Below are 24,750 nucleotides of genomic sequence, written 5' to 3'. Positions count from 1 at the left end.
GTCGGAACACTAAAAGTGTCTACCTAATATGCATTCGTCTTAAAATCAGATTTATTATCAGAATCTGTAAAAAAAAAAAAAAACCACATTCCATAGGAAATTTCTGATTTAGGTACGATGGAGAAGGTTACAAAATTAACAAAGATAGACCACATGCAGTATGGTCTATATGGGTTATGACCCAATGAAAATTAAATAAAAATTGTAGACGTACTGTTCTACAAACTCCCGGACCCATGTCGAATATATGGCTGTGGCAGATAATAATTATTAGCCGTGAGTCAAACCTATGGGTCCGAGAGGGCCTCCTGGGGCACACTCAGCCTCTGTAAAGTAGATACGAACAAATCACTTCCTTGGGCCGTTCGTAGGGAAGGGAGTTGGAGCGTCAACGTTAACTGCCTTTAGAGAACCTTGCCTTTATAATCTAAGATACGATTTAGATTAGTTGTAATTTTTATTTGACATGAAAAGTTTATGTTGAAAGTAAAATAGATATTGTTGCTTAAGCTGTGATACCATTTAAGTCAGAAAAAATCTTAGTATCATTTTAAAAAAAAAATAAAAAATAAAAATCAATAAATCATTTTCGGAGCATTTCATAAGAATATACCCTCTGCCACAGTCAAAAATGACCTGGAAAGGGAGTCATTAATAAATCCTTCCTCAACCGTTGTTCAAGAAACAGTAATTCCTTTCAAAGTACTGAAACTCTGACCCTTCATGGTTTGTAGCAGTACAGATTTTAAAATTTAACATGAATGAAGGTTACGGAGGAAAAAATGCTGATCGTCAAATTTTATACTTTTTGTTTTATTCAATGAAATCTCGTATCGCGTATCTCTTTCACAGTATTGCATATTCCTCTTTTGTAACACCAAGGTATCTGTTAATTTTTTCAAGATTATTATTAGTTGCATAGAAAACCATAATTAAATTCTAATAGATGGCACTGTGATAATTCAAATTTTAATAAAATGAACTCTGTTCTTTTTTTTATTTCTTAATTGCCAGATCGCCCTTACAATAACTATGGTAACAGTTTGATAGTTTTTAAAAACTATATATATACAAATAGTAGATATTATAGAGGTTAACTAGTATAATGGGAAGCTTTGTACAAGTTACTTCTTATTAAGGTAAATTTTAATTAAATATGCTAAAAGGAATAATCATGTTATACAAGAACCAGTGTTTGATTCTAACTTCGAACAAAAACACGCAACTACAGTACAGGTAAATTTTAATTAAATATTTAAAAAAAAAAAAAAGGAAATTCGTTCAAATTTTTAATTTTCAAGAATTAAAAAAAGAAAAAAAAAAGTAAAAAATATGGTTATGGATAAGTAATAATTGTACTCTAAAACAATGCACAAACATTTTTGTCAACTCAGTTTTACCTTGATTTTATTTTTTATTACAGGCCTTCACCTTCAGAGGTATGAGAAGAGGAATTTAATTCGCTACTTGTTACGTCACCATGATAAAACATAAGATAAGAAAATACAACAAGAAATTACTTATTACGTAAGAAAAATAAATGGATTTTTAAACGAGGGATAAATTAAAAGAAAGAAAATCTGCACGCGCATCTTTACACTGAAATAGTCTGTCTGATTTGGTTTATAAACGCTTAATTTACGGAATGGTTTACTCTAAGTTGCTTAATTTTTTTAAATTTATAATAAACAAAGAATGGATTAATATAAGACAGAATTCGATGAACAACAAACAAAGAAATATTTTCTAACGTCGATAGCAAATTAAATAGGAGTAGTAATATAGATTTATAATATACCGTTAGGAAGCCAACAATTTTTGTATAAATAATTTATAACCCATAAAGTCGTTGGAGAATGACCAAAACCCGTAATAAATTGGATTTAGTATTTAATGAGGGACTCTGTCCTAAAAGATGTTATCATTTTTTGTTTTAATTTAAATTTTTGTGCATTGTTTGGTTATTTATAGATTTTAAAAAGATCGTTTGATTATTTTTTTTTAACGAGTAATATTGGCATTAAGGTTTAAGTAAATAGATCCCTGTTGAATATAAAGCATTTTAACTAAAATATATTTTAACAGTGTAAAAGTTTCATATTAAATTGTTTCGTATTTCCATAGTTGTTATGATAATAGTCAATTTTTATTTTCACTTATTTGTATATGAAAGGATTAATTTCAGCTCAAAATATAGTACTAAGTAAAAGTGTCGCGTTTTTACACTTTTACTTAGTACTATATTTTGAGCTGAAATTAATCCTTTCATATACAAATAAGTGAAAATAAAAATTGACTATTATCATAACAACTATGGAAATACGAAACAATTTAATATGAAACTTTTACACTGTTAAAATATATTTTAGTTAAAATGCTTTATATTCAACAGGGATCTATTTACTTAAACCTTAATGCCAATATTACTCGTTAAAAAAAAATAATCAAACGATCTTTTTAAAATCTATAAATAACCAAACAATGCACAAAAATTTAAATTAAAACAAAAAATGATAACATCTTTTAGGACAGAGTCCCTCATTAAATACTAAATCCAATTTATTACGGGTTTTGGTCATTCTCCAACGACTTTATGGGTTATAAATTATTTATACAAAAATTGTTGGCTTCCTAACGGTATATTATAAATCTATATTACTACTCCTATTTAATTTGCTATCGACGTTAGAAAATATTTCTTTGTTTGTTGTTCATCGAATTCTGTCTTATATTAATCCATTCTTTGTTTATTATAAATTTAAAAAAATTAAGCAACTTAGAGTAAACCATTCCGTAAATTAAGCGTTTATAAACCAAATCAGACAGACTATTTCAGACAGGATAAGAAGTAGCTGATATTATCGCCCGGTAATTGAACGTTGATATTAAAAATTTGGTAAAAATGATTAGAGCTTTTTTTTTTGTTTAAAATACTAAAAACAAATGTGTAAAATCGGTGATATATTTGATAAAAACTTTCTTTAACATTCTAGAAATATATCTAACTTAAATACGAAATTTCAGTTTCGCACAAGTTTTTGAGCTAAGGTGACATGCAGACAGACCGTTTTGAGAGATTTGGTTAAACAAACTTGAGTTTTAGTTGAAAGAAAAAAAAAAAAAAAAAAGTAAAAAAGAGTAACGAGCATGCTTCGTTTACTTATTATAAAATACAAATAAAACTAAAATATTAAAATTTTACTTACTAATTACTAAAATTAACAATTATGCTGAAAAATGTTAGCGCAAAATATTTAATATTGCCTTTCTTTGAAAGTAATCAATTATTGAGACTCTTCTTATCCTTAAATTAACCCGAAGGATTTTCTACGATGCAGTTCAAAGGAAAAAAAAAAAGTTCAAATGTTTTGAGACCATTCTTACGAACGAATCTTAAAAATTATAGAACAAAATTTTTTTTTTTTGTACTATCTTTCTTAACTTTATTTAATGGTCTATCCAAATCTGAGACTTGATTTGAACCTAGTTCAAGGGAAAAAAAAGTTATACGAGTTCAGGAAAAAATAATCATATTGAAAGTATTTTTTAATGATTGATAGTATCAATATAAAAAAAAAATCAACAAATAAAATCTGTATAACAATTAAAACAAATGAAAAAGCAAAAGTCAAACCACACTGTCCATTTTCTATATGTAATGTCTATTATAATACAATAGATAATTTGTAATATATTATGGATTTTATACACACCCTTTTAAGACCACTTTGTGGAATTAAAAAAAAAAAAAACCAACAATAAAAAAAAAAATCGAAAAACGTTGATTGATGAGAAATCTAAAATGTGTTGGACTACAGTGGGTTTTAGCCGAACTAATGCTTTATTCAAACACATTAAAAGGACTAAAAAAATATCTTTTTTAAAAGTTTGATGTGTTTGAACATTGAATAAATTAGGGGTTATATAAATATTGCAAGATTCATATATAAAAAAAAATAAAAAAAATATTAAGGAAATAAGTTTTCAGAATTTATTGAACTGAAACTTCGTTTGGAAGTAGCTTTATCCAAAAAGCTTTTTCACAAGGGAATCGAAGTTTTTTTGTTTTGTTTTTTATTAAAGGAGAGAAATTCATTCGAATTTTTTAACCTGGTTATAAAGGATAGTGAAACAATTCCTTATAGCCACAAAGAGGTCTCGTGTACGAGTTTAACTCAAAAAAACTGGATTTACAGGGGCTTTGTGTAACAGGTATCATACAACATGACTCAAATACAAAATAATATTATAGTACTATAATAGATCAAGGTTATATTCTATTCTAGAACTGTAATAGGTACTATAAATCAAGGTAAACTGTAAAAAAAAAATTTTTTAAATTTACAACAAAAATTAAATATACAATTATATGTTGTAAATTATTTCAATAAATTTATTTTTAGAAAGTAAATTTCGATTTATTAGAGTAATATTCTATTACCGCAACACAATATGGCCCCTTGCAATGAATCTTTAAGTTAAAGGATAAATAGTGAATTATTACCATTAATAATATTTCTATAAATATACATCACAATTTCATTTCTCCTAGCATTATACCTTGAAACTGCAACAACCTTTCCAGCATTGCCTCGAGAATTCTCGACACAGCTCAAACCTACGAAGAGGGAAGGCAGATTAGAGCTAACTGACTTGCAGATCTGGCGGCCAGATTGCGCTGGCTAAGGAAACCCCTACAATAGATAAGGAACACTAAATGGAGAGAGAAAAAAACCGAGATATTTCTGTGATAACCTTTGTTAAAGATCCATTACCTTTAGTAATAGCCATAAAGGATTAGAGATAAGAATCAGGGGTAGGCTCTATGGATCTTTGTGGATCTATCTCAGCCGCGCAGAGGCAGTGGTGAGGTGGTGGGAGGTAGAGATGATCAAAACGGGGATGATGGACTGTCGCCGCTTAAGGCGCAAAATGACAAAACTTAATAATGAAATCGAGATGTGACCACTCATAAGAAATCAATAATATACATTTTAAACATGCGAGGAATAAACAGTATAGATATTATTTGACGCATGCGACAAACGCACATTCTGGACACGCCTTTCCACAAACCGAGCTGCGATAGGGTTAACAACCGCGCTAAGCATAAAAATATAATACATACTGAAGATTCATGAAAATGTATTTTATTCTGAAAGAAGAATTATTGAGGATTACGCAGGCACAATTAGATGAAAATAAAATAAAAATAAACAAATTAATTAATTATGAATATCTTAACTATTCCTGTTCATTTTTTTATCGGGATTAATTTTTAATTATTAATTATCAATCAAAATTATAGATCCAAATTAAACCCATATAATTGAAAATAAAACTACATCATAATTTTTTTCAGTTCTATTCCATACATTTGTATATTCTCCACATTTTTGCAACCCCAGTGTTCAATAAATTACATTAATTAATTATAAATAAAATCATTTCGTACTTCAGCCATTCTTATTTATTTGCTATTACGTTCTTAATATGATTTCTTTATTTTACAGATTACCATTGCAAATAAAAGAAAAATCAAAATATCATTAAATTAAATGATTTTTCTGAACAGAAATTGCATCCCACTTAAAAAGAATGATTGATTTTGCGAAGGTAAGAAATCAAATGAATAAGATTCTTCAGAAATGCCCATGAACATAAAAAAATAAGGCATATAAAACATAATGTATAAAACGTATCAAAGATAAAGACTTTCATTTTGTATACGGTTTTGAAATAATAAAGCATATGCTTGGAAAAATTAATTAATTCAAGGAAGACCATAGGAGGGATTCCCAGTACTCCAACCATTCTTAAGAACCACTCCGTGGTTTGACTTCCTATGAATTTTATTCATCAAATTTTACCCTAAAAAAACTAAATGAATTTATTTTCTTTTTAACAAACAATCGCCGAATCATTCATAAGAACCACTCAATTCGTGGTTTAACTTCCAATGAATTTAAATTTTCTTAATATACCTATCTAAAAAAAAAAAAATGATTTTTGTCAAGAAGATAATTAACATTCGTAATGAGGTGTATATAACCGTAGATTACTGATTGGAGAAGATGGTCGGGGGGTGCGGTCAGCAAAGGAACAACATAAATAAACAAAAAAATATTTATTTATGCCGATGTTTCGACCTGATTTTCAGCTCTTCATCGGGGAGTTGTAGGCAGAGATTTCTACTAAACACTTTAAAAAGTTTAAGGTCGAAACGTCGGCATAAATAAATATTTTTGTTTATTTATGTTATTTCTTTACTGGCCGCAACCCCCGACTATCTTCTCCAATCAATAATTAACATTCGTCAAATTTTCCAAATTGACATGTGTAACAAAACTTTCATATTATATTATATATTGATTATACCATTATATACTAGTATAAGTAGTTATATATTGATTATATTATATTTATACATAATATATTTTACATGAAATACTGGTAGAAGTTACCGATCAGTCTCTAATTCGAACAGTGAATCTTTCGTCCACCCTTTTAAAACAATTAAATGATAATTAGATATTTCGGATATAAAATTAATCAAATGAACGATCAAGAAAATAGTGTATGGAATAAGTTATCATTGAATTTTACAATTAAAACAATAATAATAACAAATACACATAAATAACAAGCATTTGTAAACACTTAATGTTTGCTCCGAGCAAACTCACCAATATATCGCTTGAAATGAATCAGCATGTTATGATGAGTTAACGAAAACCGCTTCCCATTCTGAAGGTCTCGAAAAATGATAACACGGAATCTACTCGTATCAGCGTCAGAATTATACGTCAATTTTATGAATGTTCATTTTAGAAGTGATGTTGTTTTTTTCCTTTCAAAATTAAAATTAACATTAATTCAAAAAAATGTTTATTGAAATCGATGGACAGTTTATTAAATATATTACAAGAATTCTTCTAACGTCATGGTAAATTAATTTTTAAAAACTGTTGAAAATTTTAGAAGAACTGATTAATATCACTATAATAAGTATGGTAATGTTCTTTCTGAAAATTATTTAAAAAAAAAAATAATAAATAAAAACAATTACGGACAAATTATATATTTAAAAACAATAACTACAGATAGCAATTGTAATGAAAATCGAAAATTGAAGCTAAAAGTTCCAGTTAAAGACTGCTTTAAGTGTTAAATAATGATAATTAATTTATGTTAATCTATGAGGTTGGTGCATATGAAATGTCGGATTTTTTTAACATGCAAATATTTCTCTTCCTGTTTTCGTTATGCTTTTGTTTTGGCATAACCTCGTTTATAGTCTTACTGTCCATTGCCAGAGTCACATTTCATTTTCTCATAAGTGTTCCTTTTTTTTCTTTATTTTGAATTTTTTATCGATAAGAATTCCACCAATATTAGTTTAGTTTTTTTAAAGAGGTATGGTATAAATAAGAGGTATGGTATAGGTATATAAGTAAAAAAAAAACTAATTAAAAAAAATGGATTTCCAAGAGTGTTTTATAACAGGTATCATACAACACGACTCTAATGTACAATATTATAATACTATAATAGACTACAGTGTTTGATTATATTATTATATTGAATGCATCAACCCTGAATCATTTTTTATTTACAAATAATTTTTTGATGAGTCTGGACCGAATATATCTACCACAAAAATTTCATTGAAAATTTAAGGAAAAAGAAAACCGGTATAAAATATGGGGAAACTATAATAAAATTTTCAATATGTGAAATAACGAATATTTTTTATATTATATTGAATTTATGTTGTTGTTATATTTACTAAGTTCCCCCAAATAAACAAAAAAATATATTTAAAACATTACATGTTAAGAACTAGGATTATTTTAAATTTTTTCATAAAATGGAAAGAAGAAATAAAATATATTAATTTTGTATACATATATATATAAATAGTTGACCATATAATTTCAAAATATGGCGAACATGGTCAGGGTTATGGTCAAAAGTAGTTGTTAACTATTTTTGTTTCTCTTTTGATGGGATCATAATAATTATTTTTTGCTTAATATGACCTACACTTTTCTGATTTTTTTATTTAAAATTGCTTAAAGGTAAACAAAAAAACTTTGAAGAAATATGCAATGTTTTCAACAGATACTTTTTCTATTTTTGGACGTTTCGGAGATATTTCGTCACTTCCTCAGCACAATAAAATTTACTGTTGGTTTCCAGTGATTAATAAGTAGGTATACTAAATTTGAAACCCATAGTGAACAGTATTGTGCTGAAGATGGGGGCATAGAATATCTGAGATGTCTGAAAATAGAATAAATATATATGTTTATTGAAATGTGCAACTGTATTTACATTAAAAAACATCCAGTAAATGTTATGTTAGATTACAATGGTATGATACAGGCATGAAAAGAAACACACATTGGTAGCACTGTAAAAATTATACATTAAAAGATCTCGAGGTCATTTTCTTTTCTGATTTTTAGTAAACAAGGTCAAAGCTAGAGAATTTGGGTATTTGGGGAGTTTATAATGGAATGGTTGATAGTTAAAAACATAGTATTTTTGTTTTTCATCCTTTTAGGTAATTCTAAATTTCTTTATTTATTGTAATTTAAAACTGTACAAAAAAAAAAAAAATAAAATAAGTAAATGTGTGGAATGCTTCAAATACTTAAAAATCTTGGGGAGGAACAACCGAATGGTGGTACTTCAAAATTGTAAATTAAAAAAAATATATAATACAATGATATAGCAAACTATTATTGTAAAAGAAAAGAAAAACATGATCAGAACAAGCAGCAATCGTAATTGAAAATAACGCTGTAGAATAATTGTTTTGGAAAAAAGAAATCTCAGAAATTTATGTATATTACTCCAACGTATCCATCAAAATAAAATACGATATCCTGAATAATAAGCAGAGCTGATTGTAACGTATAATTGTATTATATTAAAAGAAGAGTTTTCCTATTACTTTTAGATTCAGAGCACTTGTGTTTGAGCCATATCATCCAAACATGTTAAGTCATCATGATATAAAGAAGATATGACAGTGACATAAAGTGAATTCTTTTTCAAGTGCTAACAACTGTTCAAGACCCTCCTATATCGGCTGATTTTTATTTGCTAATTCATTCATTTCACATCAAATCTATTGCGTTGCTTTATAAAAAGTGTTGGTGTTGAGTGTAAGATTACAGTGATACCGATACCTACAGGAGATTTACACGGTAAGTATAGCGCTTTTTTTTCCTTTATATTACTCTTTATATTAATTAAAAAGGTGAGAGCAGAAGAGGGACGTATTTTCCTCTATTTTTTTTAAATAAGGAGATCAAAAGTGAGTTAATTTTTTTATTAATCCTTGAAAACCAAAGACAGAAATGGCGGCGGGTGGGGAAGAAGGAGATGAAACCTCCAAAACGCAAAACTCAATATGACAGGGCTTTAGAAGACGGGCGAAACAGCTTAAAATCATGAAAAAAAAAGGTATTTGAACTGGACTAAATTTTTACTAAAATTACACTTTTATGGAATTGTTCTGGCAAAAAAAATAATAACTATACAACTAAATTTCAGCTCATTTGACCCATATAGAGGGTCAGCTTTGATGAAACCATTGGGGTTGAACGTGTAGTACAAGAGCCCAAGAGGTGAAAAAAGGCAGTTATCTCACCTCAATTTTTGATTAATTTAATGAAAACTATGTATAATTACTAGTCAAAATTGATGAGTCTGCCAAGTATAGGTAGAGGGAATAAAAAATGGCGGCTGTTTCAAAGCGATAAAAAAAACTAATGTTTCATTCGGAGCTCTATATCTTAAAAAGTAGGAACAACACAAGAAAACCTAAGAGAACGTCATTTTAATAAGAGTAAATTTGCTAAAATATGAGCCCCAATAGAGCTATTTACGTTAAATAGTTTTCGAGATATAGCTTTTTAAAAAGCAACATTTCATAAAAATGTTGTATAGGACGTACTGAAAGATCAGTCAGTGAATTTATTTTGAAAACTCAATATCTCAAAAACCATTTGACGTGCAGATGTCTATAAGCACTCAAATTAAAGCTAGTTTAATGAGCTATAAAGTAGTTTATGAAGTTTATCTTCGTAAGAGTAATAGTTTACATGAAATTTGGTAAAATAAATTGATTTATAGTTGTTCGGACAAATTTTCATTTGCCAAATTTATATTCATATGTGAATATCATAAAAACTACAACCCTACGAAGATAAGTGTCATAAACTACTTTATAGTTAAATTTCCTTTACTTTGAGTGTTGGCAGACATGTGTGCGTCTTATGGATCTAGAGATATATTTTTTCAAAAATCCAACTTTTTATACGAACAACTATAAATTAACATTTTGAGAGTTTATTTTGTCAAATATCATAAAAACTACTACTCCTACAAAGATAAACATAATTAACTGTTTTGTAGTAAATTTAACTAGCTTTAATTTGAGCGCTGGCAGACATCTGTACGTCCAATGATTTTTGAAATGAAGTTTTTCATAAAGCAAACTTATTGTCCGAACAACTATAAATCAATTTATTTTAGCAAATATCATGAAAACTACTATTCCTACGAAGGCAAAGGTCATAGACCTCTTTATTGTCCATTAAAGTAGCTTTAATTTGAGTGCTAATAGACATCTGTACGTCACATAGTTCCTGAGATATAGATTCCTCAAAATAAATTAACTAACTACTAATCTTTCAGTAGATTTTTAAGAAATTTTGCTTGGAATTGGTAAAATTGGACGTAAATAGCTCTTTTAGGGCTGATATTTCAGAAAATTTACTCTTATTTAAATAATGTTCTCTTAGATTTTCTAGTGTTGTTGATAGTTTTTAAGATATAGAGCTCCGAATGAAAGATTTGTGTTTTTTTAAGGTTTTGAAACGCCATTTTTTATTCCCCCTACCAATACTTGGCAGACTCATCAATTTTGACTAGTAATTATAAATAGTTTTCATTAAAGTAATCAAAAATTGGGGTGAGATAACTGCCTTTTTTCTTCCCGGCTCTTGTACTAGTGATCATGAACAAAACACCTCCTTGTACGACCGTTGTTTTAAACAGTACTTCTTTACCATGTACCGAAGCCCTGATCCTTCATTTCATATTATGATTATTATTATCAAGACACACTTGTGATTGTGTACTATCAGCTCTTGATGAAAAGTAAATCAATGACATCGAATAGACTATATAGCAGGTGCGCGTGAGAATGATAAAATAATTTTATTAGCTGAATTATATTAAAAATAATAGCCTACCTTCATTCATCGCCATGTCCATCAGCTGCAGATCATCGTCGTTTAATATCGACGACAGGAAACCATCTGAATTATGGTTTATTTCACTTGTACCATTCTGGAAAAATATTAAGATACATATAATAAAAAATAAATTCAGATATGTTACTAACAATAAGTTTAAAATTTTGCTAATTACGTGTGCCCGAAACTCTATTCCTACCTTTGATTGACTGCTGAGAAGAGAGAGCAAAAAAAAAATGGTGGATAGTTACTAAAGTATCGCATAAAATTGTACATACAGCCCCAATGCTGTCGGCATTTCTTCAGGAGAGCATGGAAGCATAATCCAAGAGGAAGCACGGGTAAAGTGGAGGGATCGATGAAAGGTAACCTGTTTAACGCCGCTAACGAATCAATTCAAAATATAACCTCGGGCTGCCAGCCATTGCTAGCTTAATAATACATACAACTATGAAAAGTTGCCCAAGTCATCCATCATCATCAACCAGTTGGAAAATATCAACTAATTAACAACCAGCAACCGCTTTAAACGAACCAACCTTGGAATTTGGACGAAGAGTTCTTAAGCCGCAGTTCTACACACTGCCCACAAATCCAAAATATCTACAAATGTTTGACAAACAAAGAGAGTAAAAAACACGCTTGTATGCCTTCCAGAGAGTCAAAAATGGCGGACGGCGAACAAGTGACCATTGCTTTCGATTTAAACAAATTTTTATAATAAAGTGAATCGGAGTAAAGTGAGATGGTAAATATCGTCAAAAGGGATGGTAGATAATAAAATGACCCTATTTTGTCACAACTTCATTAATTTTTTTTTTAATATTTATTTATTTATTGCTATTTACAACTGTATTACAACATTATAATACATTTAGTAAATCTGTTCTAAGTTAAATTGGAGTGTTACAGGCATGTAGAGAAACTACACATTGGTAGCACTCTAATGACATTTTACATTAGCTGGTCTCGTGGCCATCTTCTTTTCAGGCGCCTCGAAGGATTGTCAGAAATGGAAGAGGATGCAAGATTAGAAACTAGGGGTTTGGGTGGTTGGGGAGTTTATAATGGAATGAGTGATATCTGGTTCGGGCTAGATCGATTACATAGGGAACATTAAGGTCTTTAAGTATGATTTTATTTGTGACAAAGTAAGGAGCATTGAGGATTTTACGAAGGATTTTGGATTGTAAGGGTTGAATACGAGAGGAATTCGAAGGTTTAGTGGAACCCCAAAAGCTCAACTCCATGTGTCCCGATTGGCCTTATTACAGTCATGTAGATCAGTCTTTTGTATGTGTTGGAAGTTTAGACCGTTTGTCTAGTAAGTGCTGTAATAGTCGAAATCGACGTGCAGTTTCCTGTCTTTTCAGTCTGGTGTGAGGATTCCAGGTTTACCTTTTGTCCAAATGTAATCCAAGGTAGCGGATCTGTTCGACAGGGGTAAGAGTAACATCATTAAATGAAACTGTAGGGCAGTCAGTAGGTTTATCATTAATTTTTAAAATATTTAAATTAACTTACACTATCAACTATCATCTAAAAAAATTAATTAGACTATTATTATTAGAAATAATTCGTTTATACGAGTATGATAGTTGATAGTGTTACTTAATCTAAAATTAAAAGTTAAGAATTAATAAAGTTGTGACAAAATAGAGTGATTTGACTTATAATTAATGACCTGGGCAGCATAGCCATTTTTAAATTTGGATGTGAGATGTAAATTTATACTTAAGATTGTCCTAGAGGATGGCCGAAACGTTGGACTGTTGATATAATAAAGAGTGTATAGACTTAACAAGGATACCATTTGATTTATTTAAAAAATAAAAATATTTTCAAGGGTTCAACTTCAAGTCAGTAAAGTTTCTATCGCTAAACAAGTTGAAAACCGACTACATGTACAATACCGATAAATGTAAAATTTAAAATTAGAATATAAAAATATAATATTAGTAATAAATAGTAAATACCTGATAGTACATCATGTCGTGGGTACTCTCCATCTTGAAGGCAGTTACTCCAGCTTCACTACCCATCGGCTCGCTTGCGTTTGTCATCAGGTTCATGGAAGATGCCACTGCAGACCCAACGTTCCCGGACCCTGCCGTCATAGCAACGAATTATTCCAAAAATTAACAAAATTTTAAATAAATAAGCTATAAATAAAGTTTATACATACATAGACATAGATGGACACTATATGTGTGTAGTAAAAAAACAAAACAAAACATCAATATCAAACACTTACTAATTGACCTTCGTGAACATGTTACCTAAATCGTTAATTAATTTCGTTTTTAATTTTATTTTTATTTTTAATGTTTATGCCTTGGTACAGTTTCCTACTGCTGAAAGCTAAAAATATTAATTAAAAAAATTACTCAAAATCAAATCAGCTCACTGTTAGCACCTCACTGCACCTTAATATGTACTATTTATCTGTGGCAAATAATCAAGAAATTAGTAAAGGCGGGGCATGTGTAGTAGGTAGAAGAGAGAGAGAGAGAGAGAGAGAGAGAGAGAGAGAGAGAGAGAGAGAGAGAGAGAGAGAGAGAGATGACGACATATGTTTCAAATTGGTGGGCATTTCTGCTATTTTTCTTAAACGCTAATAAAATGTTCGCTGACAAAAAACAATAGTTCTTAAGTCAGAAATACTTCGTTTTTAAAATATATTATTTTTCAATTTCTTTCTATAATTGGCTATTTCAAAAATCATAATTCTCCTCTAAAAAAATTGTTATTTGCTAATATAATTTTAAATAAATTATTATTTTCCATCAATCATCGTTTTATTGGACGAAGATTGTATGCATAAGTTGCAAGAGGCCATTTGATGATCTATCAGTCCCAAATGTCACTCCTTGGGCTGTTCTTGGGAATTTTAACTACGTACGTGAAAGTTTGATTATATGATATGATTTTATCATCTTATAAGCAATATTGCAGTCAATTAAAAAATAAATATATATAATAAAAATACATAGAAATTGCTGCCTAGGTTGAAGTAGTACATCTGACAAATAATTTTTTAAATTTTATTTATTCCACATATTTTGACATAGAATGTGGTTACTTACTGACAACCCGATTAGCTTTGGGTTAGTCTATAAAGGGGGATAATTATAAAACTCAGTCTACAGAAATGTCTTTAGAACACGTTCAATTCAAAATAAAACAACTTTTTTTGTCAGATGCACCACTGTAAGGCATAGTAGCGATATATCTGTATTTAATAGCACATGGGTGTATATTGAACGCTCTTTTTGGGCCTATCGAATACAATGACTGCACAATAACTTATCCTTATGGGAAATCAACCCTCGAATAGATAAAAATATTTTCCTTTCATATCACTCGGGTGCAATGTGCTTATCGCGTGAACTCAGCATGAGATTCGTTTATCCTAATAATGTTGATTATTTACCAAATAGAAAGAAATAGTATAAATTGCACCTCACGCAGATAATTATGTATAGTTCAAATATAAGTAAAAATATTACATTAATATATTTCTAATGAGTTAGTATATCTTTTTTGTTTGAGTGGTTGGGGAGTTTGTAATGGAAGGAGTGAGTGATGTCTGGTTCGGTTACATTAAGGTCTTTATGTATGATTTTATTTGTAACAAAGTAAGGAGCATTGAGGATTTTGGATTGTAAGGATTGGATACGAGAGGAATTCGAAGGTTTAGTGGAGCCCCAAAGCTCAACTCCATATGTCCAGATTGGCCTTATTACAGTCATGTAGAGTCTAGTAAGTCTAGTAAGTGTTGTAATAGTCGAAATCGACGTGCAACTTCCTGTCTTTTCAGTCTTGTGTGAGGATTCCGGGTTAATCGTTTGTCCAAAGTCCAAGGTAGCGGATCTGTTCGACAGGGGTAAGAGTAACATTATTTAATAAAACTGTAGGCCAGTCGGTAGGTTTACGACGAAGGGTCAAGGTTATTTGATGGGATTTGTTGGAATTTATCTTAATCCTCCAATTACGACACCATTCTTCGAGGCCATATGGGATTGGAGTGTTTGGGATACAATTAATGGATTATTATTAACTCGAGCATATATGTCTCATCGGCATACGTGGTGAGGATAGTGTTAGGATTGGTTGGAATGTCAGGTGTATAGACGATGTAGAGGATGGGACCAAGGATACTACCTTGAGGAACACCAGCGGACTGAGAATAGAGGGATGAATTGTGGTTTACTTGAAATCATCTTTTCCAAAAATAATAATTAAATGATACTTCATATGCTCCGAGTTCACAAGCCATCTGAATATCCATAAACCTCAACTACCTTACACTATATGATTTGTCTATTAAAGAAGTGACACTTACCCATTGGGGAGTACGGGGTGACGGCGTGGTGCTCCTGGTGCGGCATGGGGAGCCCCGCAGTGGGCTTGTGTTCCTGAGGGGGATAGCCGCTCAAGTAGTGGGGCTCCGGGAGGCTGAGGAGGCTGGCGAGGTCCTGCCACCGCTGCTCCATGCTACCTCCTCGCATGTACCCCATCCGGCCCTGCAAGACACATCACATGTTATTTCCAAGAGTGATTGAGGGTAAATAAAAGGTTCAATTATTGGCTGTTAATAACACAATAAATCACATAGATTGCAGATTAAATAATTAAACAAAATACCTAATATATCAACATATGCTTTGAAAAGGCTGGCAACTGATGTGAAATCTGGTCTCCATTGTGCTAAGTAGTTCTTTTAGTTCAGAAACAAAGAGTGTTAAATTATTACTGCTGATGGAGAGATTTGGAGGTTTGTTTGGGATCTTTCCAATAATCCAATTACAAACATATCATTTCCACATTTCCATAATGATTTTCACAACTGCATATAATACCCTCCTAAATGGGACCGTGTTCTATTTGGAATGTGTAGCAAATAAATACGGAATATTTGCGACAGAAAGGTAAGAGCATAGAAGAAACTAAAGGATATCAAAGGAGAGTCGAAACGATGCAAAAAAAAAAAGAAAGAAATTGTTCTGTTTTTCGATCAAAATGTTTCTACATTTCATATAATTTTTTTTTTTTAAATTCATTTATTAGAAGATTTAATGTGGATGCAAGTATATGAATTAAAATCAAATGACCATAGAGAGCCTGGCAGAATTGAAGAATACTGAAGCGTGATAGAAGTTGATAAACATGGAAGCAATAATATAGAATTAATTAATTTAATATATCAAATCATTAGAGGCTATATAGCTGCGCACGACTTTTTAGGCTGAACTATTTAATAATTGATTATTAGTTTAAGTGTAATAATTTTCGAAATATAATATATATTATAATTTTTATCATAAAGATAAATTATTAAATTGCCAAACTATGGCAAACTTCGGCATGCACAAGCGTATCGATGGCTTATTTGGATTGGCTTGGACAAGTTGGCCTGAATTTGTGGCCGACCTGTTGAGTGTCGGTTTTTAGGCACAAATCAAAGAACGCTTGTACTGCTTCCACACTTTTGTGTTCATATAGTGTTGTTTTAGAACTGCCAACAGATTGATATTTATGATCTTCGAGTTTTAATGAATTAAAGAATTTCTCTAACCTTCGGATTTAATAATTAACTTTAGTTGAAGATTTTATATTTTAAAATTCTATTTATTTGATATAAATACTTTGTTTCAAATTTTGTTAATTAACTTTAGCAGTTTAATTTTTTTATATAACATAGCATAAATATATATTTATAAATACATTTTATGTCCAGATAATTCAATTAACAAGTTTCTGATAAAAAATCGAGAACAGAGGTTGAATGCATAATGGGTTATGTAGTACTAGTTTAATAGATTTGTATCATCTACCATCTATTTTGCTGACATTTACGTTTCCTATCATTTCCCCTATCTTTATTGTGTTCATTTTCATAATGTGAATGGTCGAAAAAAGTCAAGAGAACATACAAGCGTGAGGATACTTACATTTGTAGCATCCTTTGTTTACCAAGCATTTGTACGAGTCATAGATTTACGGAAAGTGACAAACGTGCAACTCCAGCATAATATTATTAATATTTTTCGGTTAATTTTTATTTTTTTATACTTTACTCTAGTCTTTGTTTTGTGAACATTCAAATTATGTTTTATTAAATGATACCATTTATTGCTATTTTAATCTTTAAAAAAATAAAAAATAAATCCGTGGTTACCATGGACATATTGATATCCTAGAAAAGTGTAAAATGGTTTGGTACTTTTGAAAATTTCAATAAATAAAAAAAATAAAGATCTCTAAGGAAACTAATTAATCCACTAAAAATTTAGGCATGATGAAAAATCAATTACTAAAACTAAAAATGTCACAAACATTTTGCTAGTAACCGAAAGGTTTAGAATAACCATTCATAAAATAATAGAGATATAACAAATCTAAAATGAAAATATTGAATTTATGATCTGAGTTAGGTACCCTCTTTAACTATTTGTCTGTTTTCTAGAAACACCTTTTTTTAAATTCCTAAAAATTATTAAACCTAAGACAAACAATATTTAAAATATAATTTTATATATTTGATCTCTACTCTGACCTAAATACGGAGTTTCCTTTTGGATTGAAGGTCTACAGCTCAGACATGGCGTACTTAAACGATTCAACTAATTAGTTCTTCAACGTTGCAGGAGTAATGGGAGGTGATAAATAACCTGCCTATGGACCAATCTCTGGAGGGCAGCCGTGGCTTCGTCCTTCCGAGGGCTCTTTAAAGTTTAAGGCCGCTCCGGTAAAAGAAGACATTTGTGAGGCAGTTAGCGGAGGATATTTGTGAGGTGAGAACAAGTGAAATATTGCGCTCCTGATTGTAGCCCCTGGGCGTCATTAGCTTCGCCCGATTAGTAGCCAGTTCTCTCCATTAGAATTTACGTATTTCTCACGTACATTAGTTTTCGCAATTGTATAGCAAATATGCCAAAAAAAAAAAATTAATTTGGGATATCGCAATAAACGGCAAATTATATGAGGAAATCAAGGGGACAATTCTTCAAATACGTACCAAACTCCTAAGCTATTATTTAGATTAGTACTACTTAAACTATCTGTTGACGACAGTAGAACCAAGGTTGAAATTAATTTATTGATTCATTCGATAATCGATATAGGATACCCAACATGGGTATTGAAAGTAGATTCGGGTTCAGACTGTTAGGAGAGGAACGGTGCCCCTTAGTGTGGCCTATCGGCGTTGGTACTGAAGATAGCCTAATAGTCAGAGGCATTAGCGCATCTTCCACACTAATGTCCAAACACCTTTATATAGTCACAAAGCCACCTGAGGCATCATCCTCTGCTTCTTTTAATTCCTTCCTCACCGGCTATCCCAAACCGATCAACGACCTGGGTTCGAGTCCCGCCAAATCGCGTGGATCATGTGTCTTCCCTATTGCGTCAATCATTGGAGAAAGTTTCTAAAATAATGTATTTCTTTCTATTACTACGTTAAACGTCATATGGAGATGGGACATTAGGATTTGTTGTATTTGTAATTAATTTGTTTTCCTAACTAGTATGAGCTTATTACAAAAAGAATCATATGCAGTGAAATTTCCTAAATAATCCTAAATAACGGAACCTCATCTTAATTTTTTTAAATTCATTTATAGTTATTTACAACTGTGTACAAATATATACAACAAGTAAATTTGCTTTAAGTGATATAATGACATGATACAAACATCTGGAGAATCTACCAATTGATAAAACTCCAATAACATTTCTAGAGAAGATCTCGAGGCCGCCTTCTTTTCAGACGCTTAGGAGGATAATTAGGTAATGAAGAAGAAGCCAGGTTAAAAAGGAGTGGGTTTGAGTGGTTGAGAAGTTTATCATAGAAAATTTGGTATCTGGTTCAAGCCAAATCGGCAACATATGGAACATTGAGGTCCTGGTAGATGACTTGATTTGTGATAAAGTAAGGAGCATTAATGATTTTGGACTGAAAGGATTGGATTCGGGAAGAATTCGATGGTTTAGTGGAGCCCCAAAGCTCAACTCAATACATCGAGATAGACCATATTATAGTCATGTAGATCATTCTTTCGTAACAGATTGGATGTTTAGACCGTTAGTCTATTAAATGATGTAGTAGTCAGAATCGACGAGCAGTTTTTTCAGTCTTGTATGAGGATTCCATGTAAGTCGTTTGTCCAGATGTAGTCCTATAATGGATCTGTCCAACAGGAATAAGTGGGGTATTATGGTTTTATGAGTCTACGAATAATGCTTTTATAGGTCATAAGTTTACGAAGAAGGGTAAATGTGATTTGGTGGGATTTATTCCATCTTCTTGAATTTAATATTTTTCACTTTTCTATAACAGGCATAATCCATAAAATATTAATGGATGAAAGCTAACGATTCCGAATTTTATGTAAAATAAAATTTAACCTCCTTCCCCAAATTTTGAGATTTTACGTGTCAAGATACGTATAATTCAAAAATAGATAATAAAATATTTTGTTAATGGCGGTGCAAACAATTAAAACAAACGAATGCGTTAAGTTGTCAAAATATTAATTTTTTTTCTATATTAATCTCAATATTTTAATAGATACATTTTTATAATCTTCCCGCTGGCTTCTGTTACGTAAATGTTTCTTTATAATACTAAACCGAACAATAGTAGTTGAATACGATAGAAACGAAATCATAATCTACAAAACACCCAATTACAAAAAAACATTAAACACCAATCCAATTAGCATCTGATTTTTTACTTTTCAAAATAAGATGTATTCTCTTAAAATTCTAATTTAGTCCTTCCAAATTAACAAGTTAAATGAGTTCCCTAAACGCTAAGGACCAACCAATTATATCTTTTAAAATTCTTCAAAAGTTCCAAACTAATTTTTGAAAATAATAATCATCTGAAGGAGGCTTCTTGTATTCTAAGGAAAATTAGAAGTTATAAATATATTTAAAATAATTAATATTTAACATATTATCGATTATTCAGTAAAACATCTAACCTTTTATATAATTATGATAAATTAAACGAGAAGAAAAATCGATTATTACAGCATATTTTCTTATCTTATTCCAAATTCAGAGACTAAATAACTAAACCTTTAGTTTAATTTTAAGTTTCAAGTTTTAGCATGTGTTTAGTAGAGGTTCTGGCCTTAACTCCCTGATGAAGACCTGAAGTTCAGGTCGAAACGTCGGCATTTCTATAATAAACGTTTAATAATTCAAATAAACCTTTTTTAGTTTATTGCTGACCGTACCCCCTACCATCTTCTCCACATATTAATCTACGGTAACCTCATTATAACTACATAAGGTTTATCTAACATTAATTAAGTAATCACATGAACATATCGCTTACACTTGTATGGTAGTGAAAACTTATTTAATCTCTGTTATTTTCGGATTTGTCAAATAAGTTACGCACCTATTTTAATAGAACATCTTTTACCCAGATAGCCAGTATTTAACAACTTAAGTTATGGAAAAATTGATATTTATACCACGAATTTTAAACAATACGGTACCTAAAATAGTACAATTGCACTCCAGAACAGCAATTGAAGCTCAAGAAACAACAGTACAGTACATAGTTTACGATCTTACTACATGACCGAATTATTACGTTAGCATATTTCGTCTATTCTCACCCTTACTAAAATAATTAACATAATAATTTTTTTTTTTAATTTATAACTTATATTTACTATTTTACTAAATTACTACATTCTTTTCGAAGATAGTTAGTGGCCTTTGACACAACATAATTTTGGGAAACTTGGCCACTTCAACGAAAAAGGCTCAATTAATAGAAGCAGCCATTGCAATTGTTAGTACAACAAACGACCGCCAGCAGGCCCAACCAACAGCCTTAACCAATCAAAAGACATACGTTCCTTATAAGGGGTGAGGGTGAAATGTCCTTCGTCCGATACTCTCTTGTTACCCATTGTAGAATTTTCAAAATTAGGCATTCCGTACAATATTTAGTCACATATTAATGTCTGAGAGAGATTGAGCAACAGACGGAACAGGACATAGCTTTGTTAATAGCTACAGCCTCGTTCGCTGACTCAAGACCAATCAATCTAGCGTTCCATATTCTTAGAAACAGATTTGAACAATATAAATAATTAACGCAGGAACACTCCTAAGTTACTACAGTTAATGCGGGAACTGAAGACTGAACTGGGGGCCCCATAGCAGTTTGACAGCACAAGAAATAAATTTGATAAATTACATCAATTTTGAATATACATTTAGTAGAAAAAAAAACATTGTTAATTATTTAGTCCATCCAGATTGGAGTGTGACGTTGATGTCTCCGGATTATCTCCGTTACTATTTAAAGTAGAGCCATTTAGTACGTGTTTTAGTTTAAATATAATTTAATAAAATAAAATTTGGCCCAAAAGTATGTACGTTTTCTTGAATGATTAACGCAGGTAAGATACATCGGATAGAAATCTTTACGAACAAAGTCATTTTAAAATTTGATTTCGAATCAGAAAAATTCTTAAATTGCAGAGTTAGATGCATTGGAAAAATTTAGAAGCATGTAAGAGGGACAATATATACATTTATATATACATGAATATATAAATATAAAAAATATGTATTTATTTAAATGGTAACGATTAATCTAAGTAGTGATTTAACCCTTAATAAACGTCCTTGGTCCAGAGCGCTATCTCATATTATAGCAGATGACTTGCCTTGACTCAGTTGTTAGGCTACATTGTCTAGTTATCGCCGAGCTTTGTAATCAGGAGTGCTCCGACCTGGGACTAATGATGTCAGCGGCACACGGGAGGATCCTCTGAAGGATCTTTCTAGGGTGGGAGTGTTGAGGGAGTCGGAGGGAGTGGAGGTATTTTCAATAGGTGGAAAGTGAAGTCACAGCGACCTACGTCGACATATAGCCATTCTCACTAGATATACGGACTCAGTTTCATTGATTCTACAAAACTATTTAATAAAAATTCAGTACTGGTTTAAACTTTGAAAAAACAAACTAAGGACAAATCCCAACATATAACATTCAAACTACAACAAACCTATTCCGTAAACTAATTCACTAAAATGTCTAGGATTGACTTTCGATACAAGGATGACATGGAAAGCAGACTAGGCTTACATTAAATAAACTTTTATGCGTTTATTTACCTCCTTTACTTTCTATTTCACAGACGATCCGCCCTAAAATTGAGACAGCGACTACATCTACTTACAGAATTTCATTTAGACATATACTTTACAAATCAAAGAGACGGTCAATAAAATTCACATAAGCAAACTACAAACATTTCAATCAAAAACAATACGTCAGATCAGGCGCGTTAGTATAGACATTTTTAAAATACTTATTCCTACTGTGCAAAACCATATTTAAATAACATATATGAAATTTCATGACAATCTCTACCACCAATATATTGGTACAAAATATGAACATTCCCGACAACACATACCCAAGACTAAAAAGAAGCTGAATGAGGGATCTCCTAGGTCAGGAGGCACCAATGGGTACCAGTCTCGATCATGTCATTGTTATAATTTTACAAGATATCACATTTGCTGGTTGTCTTCAACCTGAAGACAGGTGTGAATTGATAAATAAAGATAATAAAATAAGTAAATCAAATAATAATTTGATCCAAATGTAAAGATGTAGCCAAGAAGAAACTAAATGAATAACCGTACCGTTGGTATAGCATACTTGAGTACCCATAGAGTTCCATACCATCGACTACGAACATACTAATGCCGACAGAGGAGCAATAAGGTGTGGGAAAGGTGCTAATTGCAGAGAGCGGTGATGGGCAGAGCCGCTGATGTCTTTGGGTCCCTGATAGTGCCTCTACCTCATCCTCTATAAGGCCCCGCTACTTAGGGCTATAACACACCGCATTAGGCTTAGCAAGCAATTATTGTGCTATACGGCCAGCGGTGTATTGCTACAATAGCATTCCAGTGGTGGGCTAGCGCCTGTACACAGGGAGGTAGCCGGCACGTAAAGTGTAACAAATGTATAACAGAATATTCTATTATAGCAAACGAAAATTCATTATTTAAAAAATATTTAATGAAAAAAGAGACTACTTGAACCTTTTTACTCAATGAACTGAAGTTCATATTACCGAAAAAACAGTCACACTTAAAATTCCCACCATGGCACAGTCCTAAATATCAATATTTGTTACAAATTTTATCAAGTCAACACACGAATTTCTGAATAAATATATAAGATGGTTCCAAAAGTGACAGCGGTGTTGAAGCCCCAGCAATAATAGATAATTTCATAGAGCAAAAAAGTCTTCCCTCCGAAAAGAATTTATTTGCCGCAGAACTGACAGCAATTTACCAGGAGTCCAGGGAGGCCTATTATGGAACAAACAACAATAATATCTTACTTTTCACAGATTCTGAACTCATTGTCACCATCGAAAAACTTATATACAACACATCCTGTAGCAGTACTCATATTTTAAATAATCTACATGTTAAATTGGACTGGCCGCAAATCTGTTTCATCTGGATACCAGGACAATGAGAAATCGTAAAGCTGACCAAGCGGCAAAAGCTGCATCATTGATCTCGCCATCTGACTACTTGCCCCCACAACGACCTGTATCCTCCCATGACAAAACAAATATTAAATATATGACAGGCAACTCGGCCCACCCAAAAAAACAAACAAATTAAGAGTACACTACATCCATGGAAGACAAACCCAAAGTTGCATACTACATTACCTTCGCTGTGGATTGCCTTATATTATATTAAAACAAAATAAAAAAGGAACAGATATTGGGTCATTTCATACGAAATGTCACTGAACAGTTATTTACTAAAATAACTTTAAGAAATCAAACCATTTTTATTCAAAATATTAACCCTCATTTCCCCAAAGTGTTATCAACTTTTCAATACCAGAACTGAAAAATCCAGGGTTTTGCGAAGAAATGAATTGACCTAAGAATGATTTTAAAGAATTTTACCTTTAAACAAGTTTTCCCAAATTTCTAAACAGATGGAAATCTATTGGAGATAAGTCTGGTGAATCAGGTAGCTGAGGAAGGGCTTCGCAACACAGCTCGTTTAGTTTCTTTACTAAGGGTATTCATGATCTTAGGTTTAATATGTTAAAGCGTGTTAAATGGAAAACTCATGTTAAATGGAGAAATAATTCCTTCTTTTACCATGTTAAAACGAAATAAAATATAATTTGATTGGAAGTCTGTTGCTAGGATTGTTAAATGGAGAATGACGTCATTTAACAGACCAGCTGAACTCGTCGTTATTTTGTTTTTTATTGTGATAGGATACTTGCTCGTAGTTTGTGTTTTGATTGTGTTATTATTGTTTTGGATGTTTTTATAACTAATAAAGCAATGAACGACAATAATAATAATAATAATGTCATGGCAGTTGTTAATTAGCTCATCTTGATTCTCTTCCTCACCACAGTTAGAAGATCAAC

General features: G+C 31.1%; 1 protein-coding gene across 9 annotated transcripts in view; it reads right to left on the bottom strand.

The window, feature by feature from the left end:
* The window catches only part of cnc (cap-n-collar), a 470,532-nt gene that overhangs the window by 21,265 nt on the left and 424,517 nt on the right, over positions 1-24,750 (bottom strand). For 8 of the 9 annotated variants that reach the window (XM_067049122.1, XM_067049126.1, XM_067049124.1 and 5 more), the window contains 3 exons: positions 15,622-15,802; positions 13,253-13,383; positions 11,274-11,370 (listed from right to left, as the gene is read on the bottom strand). In XM_067049122.1, coding sequence (XP_066905223.1) covers positions 11,274-11,370; positions 13,253-13,383; positions 15,622-15,802 — 409 coding nt within the window. The remainder of the gene's footprint in view (positions 1-11,273; positions 11,371-13,252; positions 13,384-15,621; positions 15,803-24,750) is intronic. The other variant, XM_067049123.1, reaches the window with a different exon arrangement.

This window comes from Halyomorpha halys, unplaced genomic scaffold, assembly GCF_000696795.3.
Source record: "Halyomorpha halys isolate HHAL.00 unplaced genomic scaffold, Hhal_1.1 Scaffold168.1, whole genome shotgun sequence".
Lineage (NCBI taxonomy): Eukaryota > Metazoa > Arthropoda > Insecta > Hemiptera > Pentatomidae > Halyomorpha > Halyomorpha halys.
This window is presented reverse-complemented; position numbering and strand designations above follow the sequence as displayed.